Source organism: Perna viridis, chromosome 6 (genome assembly GCF_037379345.1).
Source record: "Perna viridis isolate PV_CMFRI_1.1 ecotype Kerala chromosome 6, ASM3737934v1, whole genome shotgun sequence".
NCBI lineage: Eukaryota > Metazoa > Mollusca > Bivalvia > Mytilida > Mytilidae > Perna > Perna viridis.
Window position 1 is genome coordinate 520,903 of NC_142450.1, and position 24,049 is coordinate 544,951.

The 24,049-nt window shown below is 33.1% G+C and overlaps 2 protein-coding genes across 6 annotated transcripts in view; one reads left to right on the plus strand and one right to left on the minus strand.

Moving 5' to 3' along the window:
* Window positions 1-8,891, plus strand: part of LOC148613136 (uncharacterized) — a 35,103-nt gene extending 26,212 nt beyond the window's left edge. For 2 of the 5 annotated variants that reach the window (XM_088586317.1, XM_088586312.1), the window contains exons 3-8: window positions 59-186; window positions 1,984-2,048; window positions 3,925-4,149; window positions 5,393-5,521; window positions 7,912-8,026; window positions 8,514-8,891. In XM_088586317.1, the coding sequence (XP_088442443.1) occupies window positions 59-186; window positions 1,984-2,048; window positions 3,925-4,149; window positions 5,393-5,521; window positions 7,912-8,026; window positions 8,514-8,704 (853 nt within the window). In that variant the 3' untranslated portion in view covers window positions 8,705-8,891. Of the gene's footprint in view, window positions 1-58; window positions 187-1,983; window positions 2,049-3,924; window positions 4,150-5,392; window positions 5,522-7,416; window positions 7,473-7,911; window positions 8,027-8,513 lie in introns of those variants that run through there. The other 3 variants (XM_088586314.1, XM_088586313.1, XM_088586316.1) reach the window with 3 other exon arrangements.
* A 2,702-nt stretch (window positions 8,892-11,593) lies between these two features.
* The window catches only part of LOC148613138 (RNA-binding protein 28-like), a 34,708-nt gene continuing 22,252 nt past the window's right edge, over window positions 11,594-24,049 (minus strand). Inside the window, exons 16-20 of the mRNA XM_088586318.1 lie at window positions 21,980-22,132; window positions 16,933-17,082; window positions 15,338-15,412; window positions 12,881-13,168; window positions 11,594-11,791 (exon numbers count right to left, since the gene is read on the minus strand). Of these exons, the coding sequence (XP_088442444.1) occupies window positions 11,672-11,791; window positions 12,881-13,168; window positions 15,338-15,412; window positions 16,933-17,082; window positions 21,980-22,132 (786 nt within the window). The 3' untranslated portion in view covers window positions 11,594-11,671. The remainder of the gene's footprint in view (window positions 11,792-12,880; window positions 13,169-15,337; window positions 15,413-16,932; window positions 17,083-21,979; window positions 22,133-24,049) is intronic.

A 24,049-nucleotide genomic window follows, 5' to 3' on the forward strand; every position in this document is an offset into this window, starting at 1 on the left:
ATTTAAATCTTGAATATAAATATATACATTCACATTATATAAATTTGATGACTTGTAGTGAAGATTATAAAAGAAATGAAGTTGAACCAACAACCTCCAAAAATGATGAAGACTGCCCTCTGTGTATGGAGGTAGAGGAACATGTGTCTTTTTGTACAACTGATAACCAGGATGTTAACCTGGAGGGTAAGTTCATAGTGATGTTAACCAGGAGTGTAGGTTCATAGTGATGTTAACCAGGAAGGTGAGTTCATAATGATGTTAACCAGGAGGGTAAAGTTTACAGTGATGTTAACCAGGAGGGTAAGTTCATAGTGATGATAACCAGGAGGGCGAATTCACAGTGATGTTAACCAGGAGGGTAAGTAAACAGTGATGTTAACCAGGAGGGTAAGTTCATAGTGATGTTAACTAGGAATATGAGTTCAAACTGATGATAACCAGGAGGGCACGTTCAGGCTGATGATAAGCAGGAGGGAAGGTTCAAGCTGATGATTACCAGGAGGGAAGGTTCAAGCTGATGACAACCAGGAGGGAAGGTTCAAGGTAATGATAAAAAGTTTAGGTAGGTTCTAGCTGATGACAACTAGGAGGGAAGATTCAAGGTGATGATAACCCGGAGGGAAGATTCTAATTGATGGTAACTAGGAGAGTAGATTCAGGCTGATGATAACCAAGAGGGAAAGTTCTAACTGATGATGACCAGGAGAGAACGTTCTGACTGATGATAACTAGGAGAGTAGATTCAGGCTTATGATAACCAGGAGGGAAGGTTCAAGGTGATGACAAGAAGTTGGGTAGGTTCAAGCTGATGACAACCAGGAGGGAATGTTCTAAATGATGGTAATTAGGAGAGTAGATTCATGCTGATGATAACCAGGAGGGAAAGTTCTAACTGATGATAACCAGGGAGGAATGTTCTAACTGACGACAACCAGGAGGGAATGTCCTAACTGATGACAACCAGTAGGGAATGTTCTAACTGATGATAACCAGGAAGTAACATTCTAACTGATGACAACCAGGAGGGAATGTTCTAACTGATGATATCCAGGAAGAAATGTTCTAACTGATGACAACCAGAATAAAATGTTCTAACAGATGATAAATAGGAGAGTAGATTCAGGTTTATGACAACCAGGAGGGAAAGTTCTAACAGATGATAACTAGGAGAGTAGATTCAGGCTGATGATAACCAGGAGAGAAAGTTCTAACTGATGATAACTAGGAGGGAACGTTCTAACTGATGACAACCAGGAGGGAAAGTTCTAACTGATGATAACCAGTAAAGTAGGTTCTAACTGATGATAACCAGAGGAAACTTTCTAACTGATGACAACCAGGAGGAAATGTTCGAATTGATGATAACTTGGAAAGTAGATGCAGGCTGATGATAACCAGGAGAGAAGATTCTAATTGATGGTAACTAGGAGGGAATGTTCTAACTGATGGTAACTAGGAGAGTAATATAGGAGGTGTAAAACTTTTTGCCTTTATAATTGTGAGGATAATAATATGCTTCTATATTTTGCAGTATTGTGAAAATGCTTATAATCTAATAGTATGAATTCTTGTAAATTTTTGTCACATTTTTGATGATAAGAAATAAATTTTAGCATTTTTTCATTGTAACTTGACAAGCATTCACACTTTACTGCATCCTAAATAGTGTCTAAAGTACTAGGAGTTATTTTTACACTTAATAGTCACACTATTATCATGTGACTATACAAAAAAGTGTCGAGTGTACCATTAAATAGTTTCTAGTGAACCACTAGTCATTTGTACACTTAATAGTTACACCATTATCATGTGACTATACAAAGTAGTTTCTAGTGTACTAGTGGTTGTTCCCTATTTGTATGCTTTTCTTTGTAGGCAAAACATGTTATGATACATTGTATATTGCCTGTTCATATGTCAGCTTGCTTATAATATTTCTGCTTCCAATATATCTTATGCTTTTCTCTCTGTATTTTGCAGATATTTCTGATGGAGGATCCACAGCTTTTTGTCATTCTCAAGAAAAAGAAACTGACATTAATTTGGTTGGTAATGAAGCAATATACTTTTGTAAACATACTAATTTTGTGTGTACTACATTTCGCTAATTTCGCAGTAGACAGAAAACTCAAGAAAAACAGTACCGCACCCCCCAAAATGATTTTTAACACTATATAACGCTTGTCATTTTTTGAAACCACAAAAACTGATCCCAGCAGATATGTTCACTGGACATAATCCATGAAAATTAGCAACAACAAAAATTAGTATGTTTACAGCAATTGACCCATTTAGTCACTTCATAATATGATCTAACTAAACTCCATTCTAGTTTCTGTTTTGATGACCTTTCCAGAATTCTCCGGTTTTTCTTTTTAAATAATACTTTCAATATCATGAAAGTTGATATCTGATTCACTGGTAGAAAAGGTCATCCAGAATCATTATTTCTACTTGTCTTTCTATGTGAAGCCTCCATATTCAATAATAACACATATATATCTGAAAATAAGTTCTCTACTGAATTTAGTAGAATTTTAGTATAATGGTATTGCGATGACATTTCTTTTTGTCCCCTAATACACTTGGTTTACATGTAATACCTTAAATATTGATATTCAAATATCTTGTAAAATCTTACTAATTGAATAGACCAAGGTTTAGGGACATAAATCTTGAAATCAGTAATATGTTTGTATAATATTCAATATCATCACAGCTTTTCAAGCATTCATTTGAAACAGAATGAAATAAGTTTAACTTACCTAAATTCTTACATTCGATGTATGAAAATTGTTACCACAAACACATCAATGATTTTTAAAGAGTAATGTCCCTTACCTTAGGCCTTTCCCGTTAAATTAGTAAGATAATCCAAAGTATTTGATTATACTTTTCAACTTTAGTTAACGGTATACAGTTTTACCATAAGTTTGTCCGTACCCTTTTCAGTCAAAAGTTTTCGCAGAAACTACTCATCACAGTGGCTTGAAATTTTAAATGTTTTACCAGTTGGTATGCAATATGGTGAGATTCATTTTTGAAAGAATACAACAACATCTTGTTATCAAGGACTTTGTTTATTTAATACTTTACATTTTTGAAAGTTGAACTTTTTGTCGCCCTTTTCTCAGCAACAGCTAGAAATGTTCACACATTCTTACTGTAGGTGTGCCATATGTTGGAATCCATTTTTCTGAAAAATTTGACAACTTCCTGCTTACCAAAGACGGTTTATTTTCCATATATTATGATTGAAAGTGGTGGTTTTGCTAGTGAGCCATTGCTCACAGATTTCTTGTTTTACATACCATCAGCTATAAATGTATTCTTGTAAACAAAAAATATGTTGCTTGTTTATATTATACCTATTTTAATCTAGATTTTCTTGAGTTATAGCTTGATAACTGTCCTGTCGTTGGCTGGCTTATCTTGTACTCATTGTGACTTTAACATGTTAAATTGTGTTTGACCAAATCTGTTCAAATTCAGGTATCTTTTTTCTATGAATATAATTGGATACCTGTTAACGTTTCCATGTAAGGAGGGGCGAGACTTTCACAAAATCAATGAAAAATTTAGAATCGCCGTCATATAAATTAAGATTTGTGGAAGGTTTTTGGTTAAAATTGATACATTTTCTGAAAATGATAAATATATACATGTACTTAAATTTTTATATAAAAGATTTGCTTTTACATAAAATATCCCACATTAGATAGTGTCAAATGGGGAGAATTTCCCACATGAAATGTTCTAAAGATTAACGGATGTGCTGTATTGATTAATGTTTTTGAGTAAAAGACCTTTTAATGAAAAAAATGGGACTTCCCACATTGTCTGTATTTTAACTGTACTGAACAGAATCGTGCAGGAAAATCTGGTTTGCTGTTTATTTAACATCCTCGTTATTTTTTTCAGTCACCTTGTGTACCCACTATTCCAGAAGAACTAGCAACAGAAAATCAAAATAAACATAAAGAAGAACATGGTCCACGTACAACAAAATATGTTTCCATGCAACCAGTTTATAGTGAAGAATATGGTCCCCATACAACCAATGTTAATATGACGAAGATAGAACCCCTGGGAAATGTAGAACATTTATCTAGAAATCCTCAGGGAACAGTAAACAGTTTTGTTCAGGTGAGTCATTTATTTATACCCCAACTTTAAGTGGGCAATTACTGGGCATATACAGTGATAAAGGTGTCCGTTACCAAGGTACCCATCTCATATCCATTACTAATCTAGAATGAAATTTAATGAAACTTTCACAGAATCTTCATTACATATTCCTTTCGTGCATCTCCTGTTTTAGATGTAAATAGGCAGAGCTTGTTACTTTTGGAACAGAACAGTAATGGACAGGTTAATTTCCAATCAGAATCCAGTCTAAAAAAACATGTCTGCTCTGTTTTATTGAAAAAGTTGCAAGCTCCATCCACTCTCATCTTGCATGACGAAAAACATATGAAGTGCTGCTAAATCATCTTATTGTTTAGTACATTGTTCTGACCCCCATACTGAAATATCAATATCCAAATAATGGAGTTGCAGGTCCAGACATGTATTTCAGTACATTCTTTTATTACTCTCAGCTTAAATATATTTCTCTAGAAGTCTTTTTTCAGTTGAAAAATCATTGTCTTTTTCCATCAATATAACAAGAATAGGTATGGTGTATATGTTAAAGAGACAACAACCCCATTGGATGAAAATGTCAGGCCAAGGCCATTTATTGGTCTTCAATGAACAAGGAAACCTTTATACCACAGGATATGCTGCAATGGCTCCAAAACATTATTATACACAGGTACAGCGAAAGAGTTGCCCCTATATACTCAAGTAACATAAGAATAAACTAAAGGTGAAAATGAAACAAGACATACAGAGGCCAGAAATTTATGACTAGAAACAAGGGCAAAAAAATGTGGCAGGGTTAAAGTGTGATCACATCCCTCCCCCTTTAAAATGTGGAAAAATTTTTTACACAATTAAACACCTAAATATAAGTGTACTAATGAACTAAGTACTACTAGCAGTTAGGTGACATGTCAGCTCCAGTCTACAAAAAAAGTATTTCCCCATGGTATGTAAAACCAATCCCAATTCTTCCCATGCAGGGTTGAGAACCACGGTACATCATAAGTCATAAAATAAAGACACTTTAAACTGCTTTTAAATATAGTGTTTTAATTTTAATGTAAAGAAGCTATAAGTGAATAAAAAAATACCATCAAAAATTTTAAAAAGAAATTATTTTTTTTCCCAACGAAACACTTATTTTGCATGATTTTTTAGTTGGACAGTACTTCATTTTATCTGAGATGAAAATATGACTAGTATATCCCGACACAAACCTTATTTTAAAAAAAATATTTTTCAGCTCTTAGCATCATCTAGTGTTATGACAGGATACCAACTGTTTTTTCAGTCCCATGTATTTTCTGAGGAGCTGAATAGAACACTACATAATATGCCATTTAACTATATAATTGATCATCTTGACAAGAAGGTATTTATATACAAATGGTCTCAGGGTAGTGTGCTCGCCTGAAGTCTTGGGGTTGTGGGTTCAACCCCGGCCAAGTCAGGTCTCAGGCTAGTGTGCTGGCATGGAGTGTGGGAGGTTGTGGGTTCAACCCCGGCCAAGTCAGGTCTCAAGTAGTGTGCTCACCTGGAGTGTGTGAGGTTGTGGGTTCGACCCTGGCTGAGTCACACCTAAGATCTAAAATTGGTAGTCACTACTTATCTGCCAAGCGTACAGTACGTAAAGGGATAGAGTGACTATTGGTTGGCTTGGAGTCAGAATAATATGTCTGAGGAAGGTGGCATGGCTGCTTGTTACTTCTGTGACACAATGAAGATCTGGCTCAGTGTGTTGGTTTAGTCTGTTTAATTGATAAGTACTTAGTTAAATGTGTAAAAGTACAATTCTTATATTCACATTTGATATGTTTTTCTTACTTTATTTCTGTTTAATTTTTATAAATACAAACAAAATACACAGTGATCAATAAAATTAGTTCACCTACATAAAATAACTTAAGCTAGTAGATGTGTTTAATTGACTCATGAAACTATATGTATAAAGGCTGATTATCCAATGAGATTATTACATGTATATTAAAGGATTATTACATGTAATTAAAGGATACTACAGACACTGTGAAGTCAGCCTCATATCTTGACCTACACTTAGAAATAGATGGTAAAGGGAAAATATTGACCAAACTTTACGACAAACGTGATGACTTTTCATTCAGAATTGTCAACTTTCCTTTCATATGTGGCAACATCCCTTCAGCACCTGTGTATGGAGTGTTCATATTACAACTCGTACGTTATGCCAGAGCTTGCCAAAACTACACAGACTTTTTGTATCGCTCTAGAACTCAACAAATAGGCTTCTGGAACAGGGTTATGTTGCTACAAGATTGAAGTCATCACTACAGAAGTTTTACGGTTGTCATCATTTACTCGTGGATCGATATGGTATATCCATCTGCACCATGAAAACTGATTTATTCAACGGGTCATAGTTTTCCTTTCCTCGTTTGTCTACCCCGGACTTGACTTTTTTATGAGCAACACGGCGGGTGTTTCTAGAAAAGCAGAGGATGCTTCCCCTACCGGTGCAACTGGTCCATGCTCCCAGTTTTTCGTGGAGTCCGAGTTGCTTATTTGCTTTTGTTACTTTGTATGTATGATTTTAGTTACTTTATGTTTTTTGTTGTGTATGTCTGTTTTTCATGTTGGGTCTTTGTCCCTGGATTACATTCTTTTGATTACCGCTGTGACCTTGGTTCCCTTGATTACTCTTTTTTAATGATATTTACACTAAATTTAATTATATGAACATGCAGAAATTTTTTTTTTTAATATTTTATGAGCCAGTCATGTGACACATTTTTAGGTACATCATGGACTGTTAGTCTGTCCCACATGCCATACATGTATGATGATCAAAATTGTTTTTAGGAGTTTTAGTATAAAGTTAATTATGTGTTTTGTTTTTGTTTTATTCATAGAGGGATTTTTCAGTCCAGATATATTGGCCAAACACATGCTTTGACTAGCTAAATATATTGTCAAATGTCGTTTTGATACCATTGTTTTTCATGGGCCTTGAGAATTTTCATCCCAGTGGGTTTGTTGTCTTTTGACATATACTTACCATACCCATTCTCCTTGTATAAGTGTATTTTTAAAACTAGTTGATCCATGTTACTTATATCTAATGCAAAGAAAATGTAATGATCTCCTTTTTTTGCAGAATTTACACATTTTTCCTAGATTTGAAATAAGGTTTCCATGTTATGTATAAAAAAAATTGTTTTGGTGAAGTGTGCACAAATTTACTTGAACATTTTGCAATATCCATATTGATTTGATCAGTTTTATTTTCAGGGTAGGATTTGTAATTAACGGCACATACCACTTTTACTTTGAGAAGATTGACTCCAGTGAGGTTTATAATTTAGATTGTAATGGGTCTGTTCATACATATACTGGTTTTCCATATAATCAGTCATCCCATATAAACATGAGTCCTATTTGTTACTGTATTATGCTCTTTGGTGAGCCATGTTGGGTTTTGAATAGTTGTATTTGGCCTCAGTATTTCTTAAGTCCAATACAGCCCCCTCCCCCTTGAAAAGTAGAAGGTATATAGTGAACATGGTGTCTGTCACTTCCTCTTTATTACATTAATATTTTACACCTCCTATTTTGTTAAGCATTTGAATGCTTTAATTACTTGCAGGGTATCCTATATGGAGAGGGGGGTATCACCAAGTGAGCATTGCTCAGAGTTTTACCTCTTTATTTTTGTGTCAGGCAAGTAAACATAGATGTATATTATACCAGTTTACATTGATCCACATTGTTTTATATTATTTACAGTGGGATAAACTAGACCAAAGATCCAAAGAATTGTATGAGAGTTGTGCAGAAACCATAAATATATCAAAATTAAAGCAGCCAGAAACTTCTGATAGAATGGACGAACATTCAAGGGGTAATTTTCTTCTATTTGCATTCCTTTTATTGGATGGCAATATTTTGTGGTCCTCAAATGGTGCTGTCCTGCTCATCTAAATTGTCTCAATGAACAAAGGTTACAATTGTTTTTTTTTTTTTTTTTTGGGGGGGGGGGATGCCCCAGCTTTTAAGTCATCTACTGTACATGATCACAAGTTATTGCCACGGAAACAAATACACATATTTTGAACCTTTGTTTCGTTATTACCATGTTTGCAAACAAGATGCTTACCCTACTGGTGCCCCTGGTCCATGCTCCCAGTTTTTAGTGGAGTCTGAGTTGCTCATTTAGTTTTGTTACTTTGTATGTATGATTTTAATTATGTTTTATGTTCTTTGTTGTGTTTATCTGTTTTCCATGTTTGGTCTTTGTACCTGTATTACATTCTTTTGATTTTCACTAGAATCTTAGTTCCCTTCATTACTGTTTCACAAATTCATAGGACCATTTTTTTGTTTTTCAGGTACTGAGGCAGTATTAACCAAAAACACCTCATCTTCAACTCCATGTATAGACTGTAAAATCAAGGAACACAAACTCATTCAAAACAAAACAAGAATAAAAGAACTGGAGAAAGAACTTGAAGAAGAAAGAGAAAAAAATAAAGAATTGGTCAAAATTGCACTCAATAAGACTGTGAAAACTGAATCATAACACATGTAAAAATAAATACCCATACACGGAATATATTTATAAGGGCTGAAATTAAATGTGAACCAACATCTTTCACGAGTAACTATTTCATGTTCTATTTCAGCAGTACACTTATCTTATGTTGTGAATTAATAAAATACAAACTCTGTAACATGTATTTCATATTAAAAGGGACTTATGAATTTAATACCATCTATCTCGAACGTTTATTCATTGAAAGGACTTTTTTGGTAAAAAATAAGCAATAAATTGCTTACCAAAATAACTATATATGGTTTTGCAAAATGAGCAACAAATAACTTTCCAAATTGAGCAATAAATGGCTTGCCAAAATTAGATGGTTCACTGTAATTAATTTTTGCTTGAACAAATGAAGAGGAAGGGTCTTAATAATACAAAAAAATACCAATCATTTAGATTGCAAATTACATGTGTTTCAGGAAGTAACCTCTCATCAGTAGTATTAAAATAATATGTACGAAGATGTCAATAGAAAATAACCTTATACAATTAAGAAGTACTCAAAACCAAAATTATTGAAAGAGGAAGCCACATACATCAGTAACAGGCTATACATGAAAGGTTCTCCCGGAGACTTTATATATGAGAGGTTATACAGAGAGGTTCTCCCGGAGAGATTATAACTGAGAAGTTCTCCCGTAGAGATTTTACCTGTGAGGCTCTCCCAGAGGTTCTCCTGGAGAGATTATACCTGAGAGGTTCTTTATTACTCTATTTCTGTGTAAAGAACAAACAACATTGCCATACCATATTTCACCCAAATCTCATATTTACAAGTACAACATGTACATATATAAATATGAACACACAAAGCACCTAAAGTTTCAAATACTGTATATCGCCATTGTAAGTAAACTTATATTTTTCAACAATGCTCTTTGTTTTGTAGTGAATAAATGACTGAACACAGTGTACCTTCAACATAATACCTGAACTAAACCAAGCCAATAACTTTTCTCATGTATATGTACGAACCTTTATATTCAATGAAATTCACGACACTATACTTATAGAATAAAAAACAGATTAAAATATGAACATGCAGAATTTTTTTTTTTTTAATATTTCATGAGTCAGCCATGTCACACATTTTTAGGTACATCATAGACTGTCAGTCTGTCCCACACACCATACATGTATGATAATCAAAATTGTTTTTAGGAATTTTAGTATAAAGTTAATTATGTATTTTGTTTTTGTTTTATTCATAGAAGGGTTTACAAAATCGACAATTTGGCAAATGGGGACTTACACAACTGCAGCTGAAAATACAATGTATATAATGTCTCTCTTGAAATGGAGACAATTCAATTAACTATGAAACTTGGAAATGAGAGAAAAAAAATTTTTAATAATTACCAAAATTTTGAATTGACATAGCCAAATACAGATGTTTGCAGCTGTAGCCCCAAGTTGAAGTTGAAGGAAAAGGACCTTTGACCATCACCTGTTGTCAGTACAATAATTTATCTTATAACTGTTGCTACAAGTTGAGTTTGTGCTTGTTTTAAGACATCTGGAGAAGTGTGAATATATCGTGTATAGCAATCTGAGGATCATCGTCCTAAAGTCTACATCAAATGATCCTCTAAACGAGCTCCATGGGCCGAGGTAGCAGCCCCAATTCTAAAAGGGTGACCAACTCTCGGAGAGATTATACCTGAGAGGTTCATAAGTAATGTACAGTGAGACCTGTACTAAATTGACTCCCATTTTAGGGTTTCAATATAAAATTGTCATGATTGATTAACGATGTATTGAATATTGATAATTTTCTCTGACAAGTTTGCTTTCCAACAAATTTACATTGATACTATATTTTTTTCATTGTTGATATGATTCTGAGTGTAACTCCAGAGTTTACCTGAAGGAACGCCAAAATTCATAAGAGGTACCACCAAAAGAATTTAATTTCATTTTTGCAATGCATTAAATAGTGCAAAAAATCAGAAAATATCTAGTGCAGGGCAAGCAAGCAATAATTCGTGACAATCAACCAGATTTGAATGAAAATTTTAATATTTTATGTTTATTGGTGTTGGTTTTTAGCTGGAACATGGCATCAAATATCTCAATTCATCTAAATTTAAGTATATTGCAATTGATACTAGCTTGCACTACATAATTTATTTAAGAACAGGACTATATGAATTTCAAATCATACTTTTGACAGCATTCTGAAATATGTTGTTAACACTTTTGTTGTTAATGTTATATAGAAGTTATGAAACACCACATGGCAGCTAGGCTGCAGCTTGCAAAAAAACACCATTACACACAGGTACAGCTAAAGAGTTGGCATATATACTCAAGTAGTGTAAAAATAAACTAAAGGTGAAAATGAAACAAGACATACAGAGGCCAGAAATTCCTGACTTCTGACAGGTGCAAAAAATGTGGCAGGATTCAAGTACTTTGAGACTGCCAACCAGGTAATAGTATGTTGATTGGTTACATCCCTTTGAAAAAAATTGGTAAAATGGCTTACAATCTGTAAATATGAAAAAAGGACTATTCACATTTGTCCCTGGATTACATTCTTTTGATTACCGCTATAACCTTGGTCCCCTTGATTACTCTTTCAATACTATTCTCTGTAAGAATCAAGAAGTGGGTGAATCATGAAATCTCATTCAAATTAATATCTAAAATGCAGGAATGCCACTCATTTCTTTTTTTAGAGTCAGTATTATATGTACCAACGATTTTTTAAATTGTGATTTTCACAATCAATTCAAACATGATTTTAACAGGAGTGATTGATTTATTGATTATGGTTTTATACTCTTTGGCAGTTATTTCTTACATTTCGAGACGAGAACAATTGACCAACAAGGGAGAAGTTGAACATTGGAAGTAAATATACAGTAAAATGATGACGACTTTAATGTTAAAATTCATATCCACTAAAATTGAAAGAAATCTTGACAAGACAAGACATACGGTTCAGTTGTCAAACCATTTAGAAGATGATTTAGATGACATTATCTTCTGTTTATAAGAGTTCACAAGTTGATCAAAATTATCCACCATTAATTTTTTCTTCTTTTCCTGTTTCACTGGACCCTGAAATGATACATACCCTGTATATATTTAATCTGTTACCCCTTAGATATATTCCTAACCATATTAAGTGGTTAATAAATAAATGCACACAAAATCTAACCACTTCCAAGATTATGAGTTAAAAAAGGCTCACTGCAGTTAATCAGATTCTAAGAAATGAGTGAAAACACAGCTCGCAGTACCTGACCACATCCAAAATTGTGAGTAAGAATACAACTCATCCAAGGTAGTGAGTAGGAATACAACTCACTGCCTCTAACCTCATCCAAGGTAGTGAGTAAGAATGCAACTCACTGCATTTCACTGCATCTAACCTTATCCAAGGTAGTAAGAACATAACTCACTGCATCTAACCTCATCCAAGGTAGTGAGTAAGAATGCAACTCACTGCATCTAACATCATCCAAGGTAGTGAGTAAGAATACAACTCCCAGCAGACTAACCTCATCCAAGGTAGTGAGTAACAAGTACTATCTTTAAAAAAAGATGGCCGACGCAGTAAAATATTCTTTTTATTTCTAAGTTTCTACATTTCTTTCAGGAAAATAACACATAGCATGCAATCACAAATTTTCGATACAATTTTTTCAAACGCCACTAAGTTACCAGTATTTGGCCAATCTGGAAACAGAATTGCAATTGGGTGACTTGCTTTCCATAGAGCATCCTTAAGGTCAAAGGTTAAAAAGTGAAACTATACAGACTGCGTCTGTAAAACACAGCTCTCTAAATGACATGGGTGGATAGTGTTTTAATTGAACAGGCATGTAAGTCTAATAATTCACATGTCTGATTTGTGTCATTGTGCACAGTGATGCACATGTTGTCATAAAATCCTTACTAAGCACTGATATAATAGTTATTACTAATTTTATCACTTCATGTCAGAAAACTGCACCTAATGGCTCCAAGTCTTAGTGTCACAAAAATTACCTAAGTCTGATTTTTTTTAACTGTTTGTGATGTCATCAATTTCAAAGACTTTGATTGGAGTAACCACTGAAGTTAAGAATATTTTCAGACTTAAATATTTTTAACTTTGGGTGACAGGGCCTGACCTTATTTCTTACAGATTGAGACTTTGCTTACCTTTCCCTTTTCAAACTTTCTTTTTTCAGGTCTTGCTGTTTGTTTATGTTTAGAAGGCTGGACTTGAGGTCTTGACTTATGCCTCACTTTTGGTCCCCAGTGTGATGGAAGAACATTTTTTATATTTTTGCCTTCTGGGACAGGCACATTTCCAATAAATTTATCAGTCAATTTGTCCTTCTGTTTATTTTTTTGCTGCCTTTTCTGACTTCTCCTTTCTTTACTATTCTCTTCTTTAATATTAGTGTTGCTTGATTTGTCTTCAGTCTTCAAATGTTTCTGTCTTGCCTACAAAATCAAATAAGTGGGTTGCAAGCAAAGACTGTTAAATTTACAAGTTATAACTAATGAGGATGTGACAACATTTATATTTCAGTCTTTCTTGTCGTTTGTCTGTCATTTTAGATGTTTTTGAATGTTTCTGCACAAGATTTTCCCACTTTCATGTACTCCATTTTCATTCGACTTTGGCATTTTCAATTTACCTTTCTTGAACATAGAAATAACCAGTATTTGGATATCAACAGCCTCTAGCCAGTGACAAACTTGGTTATCAAGAGCCTCTAGCTGGTGACAATCTTGGTTATCAAGAGCCTCTAGCTGGTGACAAACCTAGTCATCAAGAGCCTCTAGCTGGTGACAAACTTGGTTATCAAGAGCCTCTAGCTGGCGACAAACTAGGTCATCAAGAGCCTCCAGCTGGCAACAAACTTAGTTATCAAGAGCCTTTAGCTGGCAACAACTTAGTTATCAAGAGCCTTTAGCTGGCGACAAACTTAGTTATCAAGAGCCTCTAGCTGGCGACAAACTTGGTTATCATGAACCTCTAGCTGGCGACAAACTTGGTTATCATGAACCTCTAGCTGGCGACAAACTAGGATATCAAGAATCTCTAGCTGGCGACAAACTTAGTTATCAAGAGTCTCTAGCTGGCAACAAACTTAGTTATCAAGAGCCTCTAGCTGGCGACAAACTTAGTTATCAAGAGCCTCTAGCTGGCGACAAACTTGGTTATCAAGAGTCTCTAGCTGGCGACAAACTTAGTTATCAAGAGCCTCTAGCTGGCGACAAACTTAGTTATTGTAAGTACTTATGAAGTAATCTAACAACCAGTCTTTACACATTTTGTGTGGACATAAATTTTGCAATCAATCATCTTAACATATTAAACAAATTAAACAGAAAATGATCATGTGGAGGTTATATCTTCTACTAACCCCAACTTGTATTTCTGATGGTAAAAAAAAGTATGATTTAGACTTCATTTATGCATAAGCACATGACAAAGTCAATGACAGAACCAAACCATAAATGAAGAGGGAAACGATTCAGTGTGTGTACCGAAAACTTTTTTTTTAATATGATTCAATTCACAGTACGTCGTGGCTGCTTACAATACTAACAATACAATGCTATTTTTAATTGGAAGTCATGTGACTTCTGTCTTTAAACCATCTGATGTCAATCAAAAGGACTTCTAGTTGATAACTGCCTTAAAAGTACTTCCACCGCAAAAGAGATTGGGCGGATTAATATTAAAATGTATCAAATTGATTATTTTGTTTAAATACCTTGCCTGTTTTTACAGTATACGATAGAAATTATATTTTACATGATTGATTGTCAAAGAAAAAAGTACATATAAAGAAGTTTGAACTATATTTTATTAATGCAATTGATATCCATATATGTATTCCATGTGATTGACTACATTTAAAACTAAAAATAGGTTGTCAAGATTACACATTGAGAAACAAAATAAAAACGAAAGGCAACGAAACAAACAAAAAAAAAGAAAAAGAAAAGAAAAAGAAAACAAAATTTAAATCTAAACGTTGAATCATCAGTATTGTGTGGATGTGAAGTTCAAGTAGTTTTGAAAGAGCTGATCCTGTTGTAAATAATTGATCTATTTCGGAAATACAGAAAGAACAAATTATCATCAGCGGATTATAAAGTTTTTAAATACATATAAATATCTCATGACTTCCGAGGTTCAACGCCATTGGCGCTTTGATTAAACAAATGTGTTAGTGTTATGGCTAAAATTATTTAAAAGACTCAGAGAAAAATAATAATTTATTGGTTAATGTTTTATTTCAAAATGGAATGCATGATCAATTAATCGTAACTATTTATTTCCTCTTGCGCATAAGCAGCTTTGTTTTGTAAGACATGGGGACGCCCATAAAGGACATACATCTCTTAAAATGTATCATGATACGTACTGTCAAGCATATCTAGTATCTGGAAATATACTGTTTGTGAAAAAAATGCATCATTACACCCCTACCACAATCCCATTCACCCCTATCATAATCCCATATCCCCTTCCATAATCCCATTCACACCTACCATAATCCCATACACCCCTATCATAATACCACTGATTTTTTTTGTGCTCAGATAAAAATAGTTTTGACTTCATTTGTGCATATGAGTGATATTTATGTTTACCTGAAATCTTTCTCTTCTTTTCTCTTTTGCTAATAAGGCAGTTTTATTTTCCAGTGAGAATTCCACTATCAGTCTCTATACAGAATACATAAAAAATTAGATAAAGAAAGGCTGATCAGATACTTTGTGCATGCAGAATGAGTATGCAACACTTTACATGCCAGACCAGGTATAACATCATCAACAAAGACGCAGAAAAATGAAAAAGATTGAAGTATCTAGTGAATAAATACTTAAGAAATAAATCATGGAAACTCCATTTTATCATTGTATTACCACCGGCTAGCCATTAATGTCACACTGTTTTACCCCAAGTGATAGCCAGAGGTTAAATAATGACATAAATGGCCAGCCCATGGTAAAACAATGATAAAATGGAGTTTCCGTGATTCATTTTGATTCTAATAGGACCAGTTTCTTCATATTTTTGAATGGGCACAGCCTATTAGTTGAACAAAATGTTGGTCATGTTTTTATCACTTTTTACAATGGCTGTGGTCTGAAGAGCTTTGAAGCATGTCATATTAGAATATATATAAAAGATGTCAGCAAAGTTCATATAAGAATGCCCATTTCTTCCCATCCCAGAAACAAAATATATACCAGTTCATTTAAGAATGCCATTGCTTTCCACCCAAGAAACATAATATATACGAAGTTCATTTAAGAATGCCCATTGCTTCCGGCCCCAGAAACATAATATATACGTTGTCAAATCACATATTATAAAATGCAAGTGACTGTGATAAATAGTAGCAGAATGATTTATTTCTAAAACACAATCATAACCTTGTGAAAAAAAAAAGATTAATATCAATATAATAAATACTATTATCAGGGGTACATGAAGTTACTGACAGGTGCCCTTCATCTGTGGATCCCCATTTCAAATATTGTCTGTAGTTTCCTAATCCTGTCTTTATACCAAAGTATATTTAATGGTTCTTGCAGTTTAATAACATTTTAGTAATACATAGAAATAAATATAAGTATAGAAATGGAGCAATATTTTATCCCAGTTTTTCCTACAGCAGAGTCACAGTTGAGAACATGAGCGACTCCACTGTGCAGAGTGGAGAGATTAAAATTTTGGTTGAAGGTAGTGTACACGTTCAGGGGCAATAACTCAGCAGAAATTCTTTTAATCCAAAGCAATCTGACTTGGAATTGATAGCTATGTACCATATATCAAGTGTTCTTGACAATCAACTTGACAGACAGACTGTACCTAAAATAATAGTCCCTTTCACTAGTAGGGGAATAAAAAGAAAAAAAAAAGCACTGCACTCGTCCTCGATCACTAGAAAACATGGTACCATAATCAGTTAATGTTTTCTTACTGAAAACCACAAATGATTGTAATCTGCATACAAAAACTGAAAAGGCAATAGGAAATGTTGAATACGTTATAAAAAGAAGAGTCATCACAGTAGAATCCTGAAGAAAAAGGGGAACTTCTGTTTTAAACAGAATAAAATCATACTTAATAAAAACTTAAAGAAGTGTATACATGTACTAATATCTCATTATTGTTTGAGAGGAGGTTTGTCCAACAAACACAAAAAATTGTCTTTAACTTAACAACAAAAACTTACAGTTTTATCTTTAAACAGGTCTGGATTATTGTTAGTATCCTTCAGAGCCTGAATTGCATGGTCATGTTCTGTAAAGTTTATAAAACCATATCCTCTGGATTTACCCACACCCTTGGCATCTATACTGGCCATGTCTCTCATTATACGACACTGAAAAAATAGAAAGTTTCATGCATAAAAGTTCATAATACTGGGGACCATATGGCAATATATTAACTGGTTGGTCATCCACAAAAATGTATCGTTATTTACCCCAAAGTGTCACGAATTATTTGCTAAATTAAACTTTTGAAATGTAGTTCACTCTGGAGTATTTGTGTGGAAGAACAGAGAAAATCATGCATTACTTTTAAATTATAAAGTCATGTTCTTAACTTAATTATATATCATGATTCTTGGTCGATGATCTGATTTGTCTTATGATTTTACCATGTATGTCTTGTTTGTGTTTTTTCATTTACATTTCAACAAATTACGAGAAGAATGACTGTAGGTAATGAAAATCAGACCCTGTATAACTTTCCAGATCATAAATTTAAAGATTGTGATGCAGCAACGCACTGATGGATCATTACACACTACCCTGTAACTTCTGAGTTGTCACACATTACCCACTTACACTAAGGCTAACAACTATTTTGAAAATTCCCTCTTCCACGGTGGATGTGGGCAATGGTTGACAATTTGGTTGATCTCTGTCCACGTTGCCCACACATTCTGGTGGTCACTTTTAAATCTTGTTTAGTTTTAACAGAAATTGGAATTAAAACTTATTCTTATGTAATAAATATTACAGTCCTGTTGTATTATAGGAAGCATATCTAATTGTATGAACTTGCGGTAACAAATATTTCACAAGTGTCAATAGAGCTTCTTTATAATTGACAGTCATCGTATTACCTGTAGAGTGGGGATTAAAGCACAAAAGCGTGATCATTTACCAACAAATGAATTATAACCAAGTACCTGTGATAACCTTTGACAGGTGCCATGTGATCTCTTTAATTGACAGTTAATCAATTAACGGTATCGGCATGTTTGAATACGGTGCAGCGCTATTACTTGTCAACAAATAAATTGAATTATATTAGAAAATTTGATTTAACATTGATCAAGTGTTACTTGATGGATAAGAATGTATTAAGAAATTCTCAATAGTTCAACATAAATAATATGAATTTGGAAACAACAATTAATCTTGTAAGATGAATTCTGAGATAAATACTTCTACGGCCATATGATGGAAAAAGTGCACTCCCTTTTTGCTTATACTATTTAAAATTCCTAAAGAAAATCAGCTAAGATTGGATGTGCAACCCCCTATGAAAGATACAACTAAATACAACTGCATCCCCCTTTTCTACGGCACTGCATCATGTTGCTATGAATTTCTCACAGTGGCTGAAGATGCAGGTGTTCTTTCTCTGACCTTTGATTGACAGGTAATCAATTAAATTTAATGTCAAGGGAGTGGTTTTAAGGTAAGATGCAGTATAGTTGATTGACAGGTAATAAATTATAAAAGTACTGAGAGTGTGGTTTAAAGAACTGGACAGTCAACCTGTGGGTATAAGAAATAGACACTTACAAGTACCTGAGAAGACATATACATATAGGTGATTTAATCATGATTAGACGTTTATGTGTACTAAGATTGAGGAGTTATACATTCGTTTATTTTTGTCAACAAGCGTAAAAAAAAAAAAATTATAAGATATACGATGAGTGCAACGTTCATGGAATTCAAGAAAGGACATGTTCATGTATAATTGAAACGAACGAGGGCTGGTGAAATTTGAAAGTTACTCTCAAATATGATAATTTATTATTTATCCATTTCAACAACTACAAGTGAAAGACGAAATAACGCAAAACATACAAAATCTTAATTTTTGTCCCATTTTAGTATTGAAATATAATGGAGATTTTCAGAAAAAGGTCTACTTCCTTTGGCACACTAGTGTTAATAAAGATACCAATGTTTAATTTATTCTATATATAGTAAACCATAAAATTCATACTAAAAGAATTCAAATTTTTTTTATCATACTGGGTTATTCAAACACAATTTTTATTTTAAAAGAGGTTTTGAATGTCTAAATTTTGATTTAAAAAAAAAAAAAAAAAAAAAGACTTGGGATGTTCCTAATACGCTTCTGTAATCATGAAAATTAAATAAGGTTTCTTTTAATTCTTTAATCTAAATATTACCAAACAATTCCTTCTCGTTAATTAACAGTTGATCAACCACTTCCTGCATATTGGCTAAGTGTGACACGCTCCGGTATTATATAGTGACATTACAGAGATAATATACACTATTTACGGTACCTAAATATTTCAACATATTGACTAATTTTATTTCTTGGTGGCTATGACATGAAATATCACAAATGCATTACAAGATTATTATGGTTTGTAAATAGAAAAAAATTCTTGTAGTGAGCATGATTTTACAAGAACAGTGAATATTTTATTATTTAAAAGAAAAATATGATTGCCCTTGTGTCATTTACTTGTTTGTATATTTTGAAAATGAAAATAATGTTTCTGGAATAAAGTTTGAGACGATTCTAAAAAAAATAACATGATTTCAAAATAAAACACTTTAATGGAAATCTATTTTCGAAAGTGCGAAGATTTTCGGTAATTAAATAAAATTAAAAAGTCTATATCAAAAGGTCTGATATTTTGATTTAATGTCAGTGGTTACCAAAAAAAAACAATATTTATATTTCTGTATATCTCTTAAGTTACATGTTTATGAATGACGGTGTAGAATTTTAAATACTTTCATGTATTATTACTCAGTCTTTTTATTATCTATGTAAACAAGGCACGTTATTCGTTGATCAATAACTGTTGTCGTGTCAACGAAATGTCAATTAACCTCATACCATGCTCAAAATACAGAGACACACCTACTGATGAAACTTGAAAAGCAATGATTGGACTACAATATTACAAAGGCATTTATCAACTTTGCATAAGAAATTGAGGCACTTAAAGCATTTTTGTTGTTATTGGTTTAAAAACGAAAGTATATAAAAGCAACCTGTAAGAATTATTATGTAAGAAACTCGTCAGTAAAATAAGTAGTTTGTGAATACTCAACTTTCTTGAACATCGCATTTATAATTTGTAGGCTATTGTTTTATATAATAACAGAACTAATCATAGTCAAAATTGTTGAACTAAGTGAAGGGAAAAAAAACAGAAGAAATAATTCGTTCAACTGTCTTTTGTGTGCTAAATATTTAAGAACTAACTGCATATTCAACTTAAGAGGGGAAATTTTCACCCATCACTATATTCAGCTAACGTGTGCTCGGATGATATGTGGTTAAATCTGTTGCAATTTGAAAACTCAAGAACTATGCGGTTCAATATTTCTGTATCATATATTATCTTCCCACTTCCAAATTTTCTTGAAATGTGTGATACTGAAATTGGTTCATTATAGACCATAAGTTAAAGTTGCACGTGTTTGCTTCAAACCCATTCTTTCACTGAGAAAATACAACTGCGTTAAATGGGTAGTCAGTAAAATTTGAGAACCTTAGTGAGCACGCTCATATACCCTGCGTGTCCACATGTTGGATACTCAAGTAAATTTGTTTGAAAGAGAAAAACATGTAGAAGGACCCCAATAAAAAAGGAATAAGAGAATTTTTAGACTTTAGACCTTTTTCGTCTAACTAAATTTTCTTACTCAGAATGGTAGTTTCAAACTCCAGACTGTGATTTCTTTGAGTTTTAGTTAATCCAAAGTAAATATCATTGTATTAGAACAAAATGTACACTTGACCTGTAACTTATCATGGTGAATTTATATACCAAAAATCATGCTCATAATCTGCAAGCGTTTAGAAAATTCTGTGAATTTAGCTAAGTTCAAGGGCCGTAATTTTGGTAAAAATCACTGGAGCGGAATCAACTAAAAATTGTCCTGTAACTTATCGTGTTGAATTTATGTACTAAAAATCATGTCAACATCTGCAAGCATTTAGAAAAAAGTGCAGAAAATTTTTTTTCTGTTAATTTCAAGACCTGTAATTTCGGTAAAAATCATTGCAGCGGAACAAAATGTAATTTTGACCTGTAACATATCATAGTGAATTTATATACCACAAATAATGTCAATATCTGCAAGCATTTAGAAAAAAAGTCTGGAAAACTTTTTTTCTGTGAATTTTGCTAAGTTGAAGGCCTGTAATTTCAGTAAAAATCATCGGAGCGGAACGAAAGTTATACTTGACCTGTAACTTGTCATGGTGAATTTATATACCAAAAATCATGTCAATATCTGCAAGCGTTTAGAAGAAATGTCTGGAAAACTGATGATGGGCTGACGGGCAGACTGACGCACAGACAGCGTGACAAATGGACAGGTCAAAAATATTATACCCTTTGCAACTTCATTGCATGGGGTATTATAAGGAGTTTGCAAATACTCAATTTTCTTGAACATCATATTTTACAATTTGTAACATTCTGGTCAGATGTACAATATTTTTAAAGGATACATGTTGCAACTGGAAATGTTTAAATTAAGGCCTTATGAATTTCTTTAAAAAATATATCAACTTTGATTCCGATTAGTACAGGTTTACATTTCAATGATACCAAATAATGACAGACTTAATTACGATGTTGGCCTTCAGAAGAAAAAAAAACACAGGAGTTCAAAGCATTTAATTCTTATAAACACCTAATTATCTTAATTCCTAAGTAAACACCTGTTGGCCTCACAATTTTGGCTTGAGGCCAATTATACGTGAAAAAAAATTGATTCTCACTGTCAAGGTAATGATTGACACATTGTTCTTTTATTTGTCAACTGTTTGAACTCTGTAATAAAATTGCTGATCACGGATTACATTCAATCAACAGGTTATCACGCATCTATCGGATACCGTGGGCGTGGACACTATACTGTCCACCGTGGGCATTAAGGGTGGGCAAAGCGTCGACAACTTGATTTGTCCACGGTGGGCGAGTGGAATCGTCAAAATAGTCGCTAGATGTAGTGTAATATTAACTATACCTCTGTAACTTTTGCATGTTGTCCCCCTGCCTTACGATAAATCTTTTTCAACTCCTTCTCGTCAAGATATTTGGGAATGTTGTGAACACAGAGTCTGGTGGTTGAGACAAAGATGCTAGGGTTCTTTAACTTCACTCTCTTAGACTTCTCTAGCTGAAAAAGGAAGAATTCATTGAAAAAAAAAAAAATAAAAAATAAAAAAAAATAAACATTCTTAACTATATATAGGGGCAACAAAGTCTAACACAAATGATGATTTCATAAAAATTGACCAAAGAATCGAGAAATTAACTTTGAATAGCCTTACAATACTGGAGCTACATACCATTGTTTGAGATGGAATGGCCTTATAATACAGGAATGATATGCCATTGTCCGAGATGGAATGACCTTATGAAACTGGGACCATTTACTATTGTCTTAGATGAAATGACCTTACAATACTGGAACAATATACCATAGTTCGAGATGGAATGACCTTACAATACAGGAATGATGTGCTATTGTCTGAGATGAATGTACTTACAATGCAGGAACAATATACTATTGTCTGAGATGGAATGGCCTTACAGTATAGGAACGATATGATAGTGTCTGAGATGGAATGGCCTTACAATACTTGAACCATATAATATTGTCCGAGATGGTATGCCCTTAAAGTACTGGAACATTATACTTTTGTCAAGAAAAACAAAATCTAATTGCACTGCTTTATAATTTTCTTTTAAATATTTACATAGCACAGATCCTTGTAAATAAAAGCTTGCCAAACTGACCCCTACTTATATAAACTGGTATTAATGCTGATATCTGTAAGCATCAGGCAATATTGAAAATAAATCATGCTCATAAAAAAAAAAAACAACACGAAATTTGACAACATGGGCACACAATTAATGGTCTGTCTAAGACTACATGACAGAAGTGTCAGATGATGCATAAAAAAGAGTTCAAAGTTACAATAGAATGAAAGGGGGAAAGGTCAGTTATCTCCCTTTGATAATGAAATTGCAATGCATTTCCAGTAATTTATTACTTTAATTACAAACTTTAATAAGAAATCAGTGCCATTTCTGCATTTCAGATAACATTTTAAAAAGATGTCATTGAAAAACTTGAGTTTTCTTATCTGTATAAAGATATATAACAATAGTTACTTCTAAATTTGATATTTTAAACAGAAAAGTAAGATATGCCATGCAATAAAATAATATTAAAATATCAGTAAATCTATGACTTTAATAGACCATTTTGCACTTATTTCACCTTTTGAGCTCAAAGATAATTAACTCATTTGTCAAGTATCATTATTTTCCACATCTTGATTTAATAAAATGATAAATAAAATTAGTGCTGTTGAATGTGGGGATTTTGTTCATTGAATTTTACCAATGATACAACAAGTGCCAAAATAAACTACATGCAAGTAAAGGAAATAATTTGAGATCGTCAGTTTTTTTATTTAAAATTATGTATAAGATATGCCATAAAGTTTTTCTAGGTGCAAAAGCTTGTCTGTGGTCAGAGGAAACATTGTGATTAAGTTTAGACCATGTTTGTCTTAAGGTAATGATGAAGTGTCTTTATATAAGTTTAAAATTATTGGACTGGAATTATAAGAATTAAACTCTGTTTTCCCTGAATTTAGGGATGTGTGAAATCGCACCAATCACTCACAAACCTGACATTAAAGTCCTCAGGGTTTTTATTTTTTTTATCAGTGAATGGTCCAATTTTACACATTGATGAGTTCTAGGAAAATAGTGTTTAATCCTATAATAAATTGGACACCTATCTAAACTTACTACATTTTAAAGGGGTTTGATTTAGATAGGTTTCACTGTTTATACATGAACTACACATGTAAACACATGTGTATATACATGTAACTAAATACATATGTGTATATACATGTAACTACAAATGCAACTACAGATGGTATGCTGTATATGTCAAAGAGGTAAAAACCCCTCCAGGATAAAAGTGTCAGCTCAAGGCCACTTACTAGTCTTCAATGAACAACAAGGAAATCCTCAAACCACAAGACAGGCTGCAGCTGGCCCCAAAACA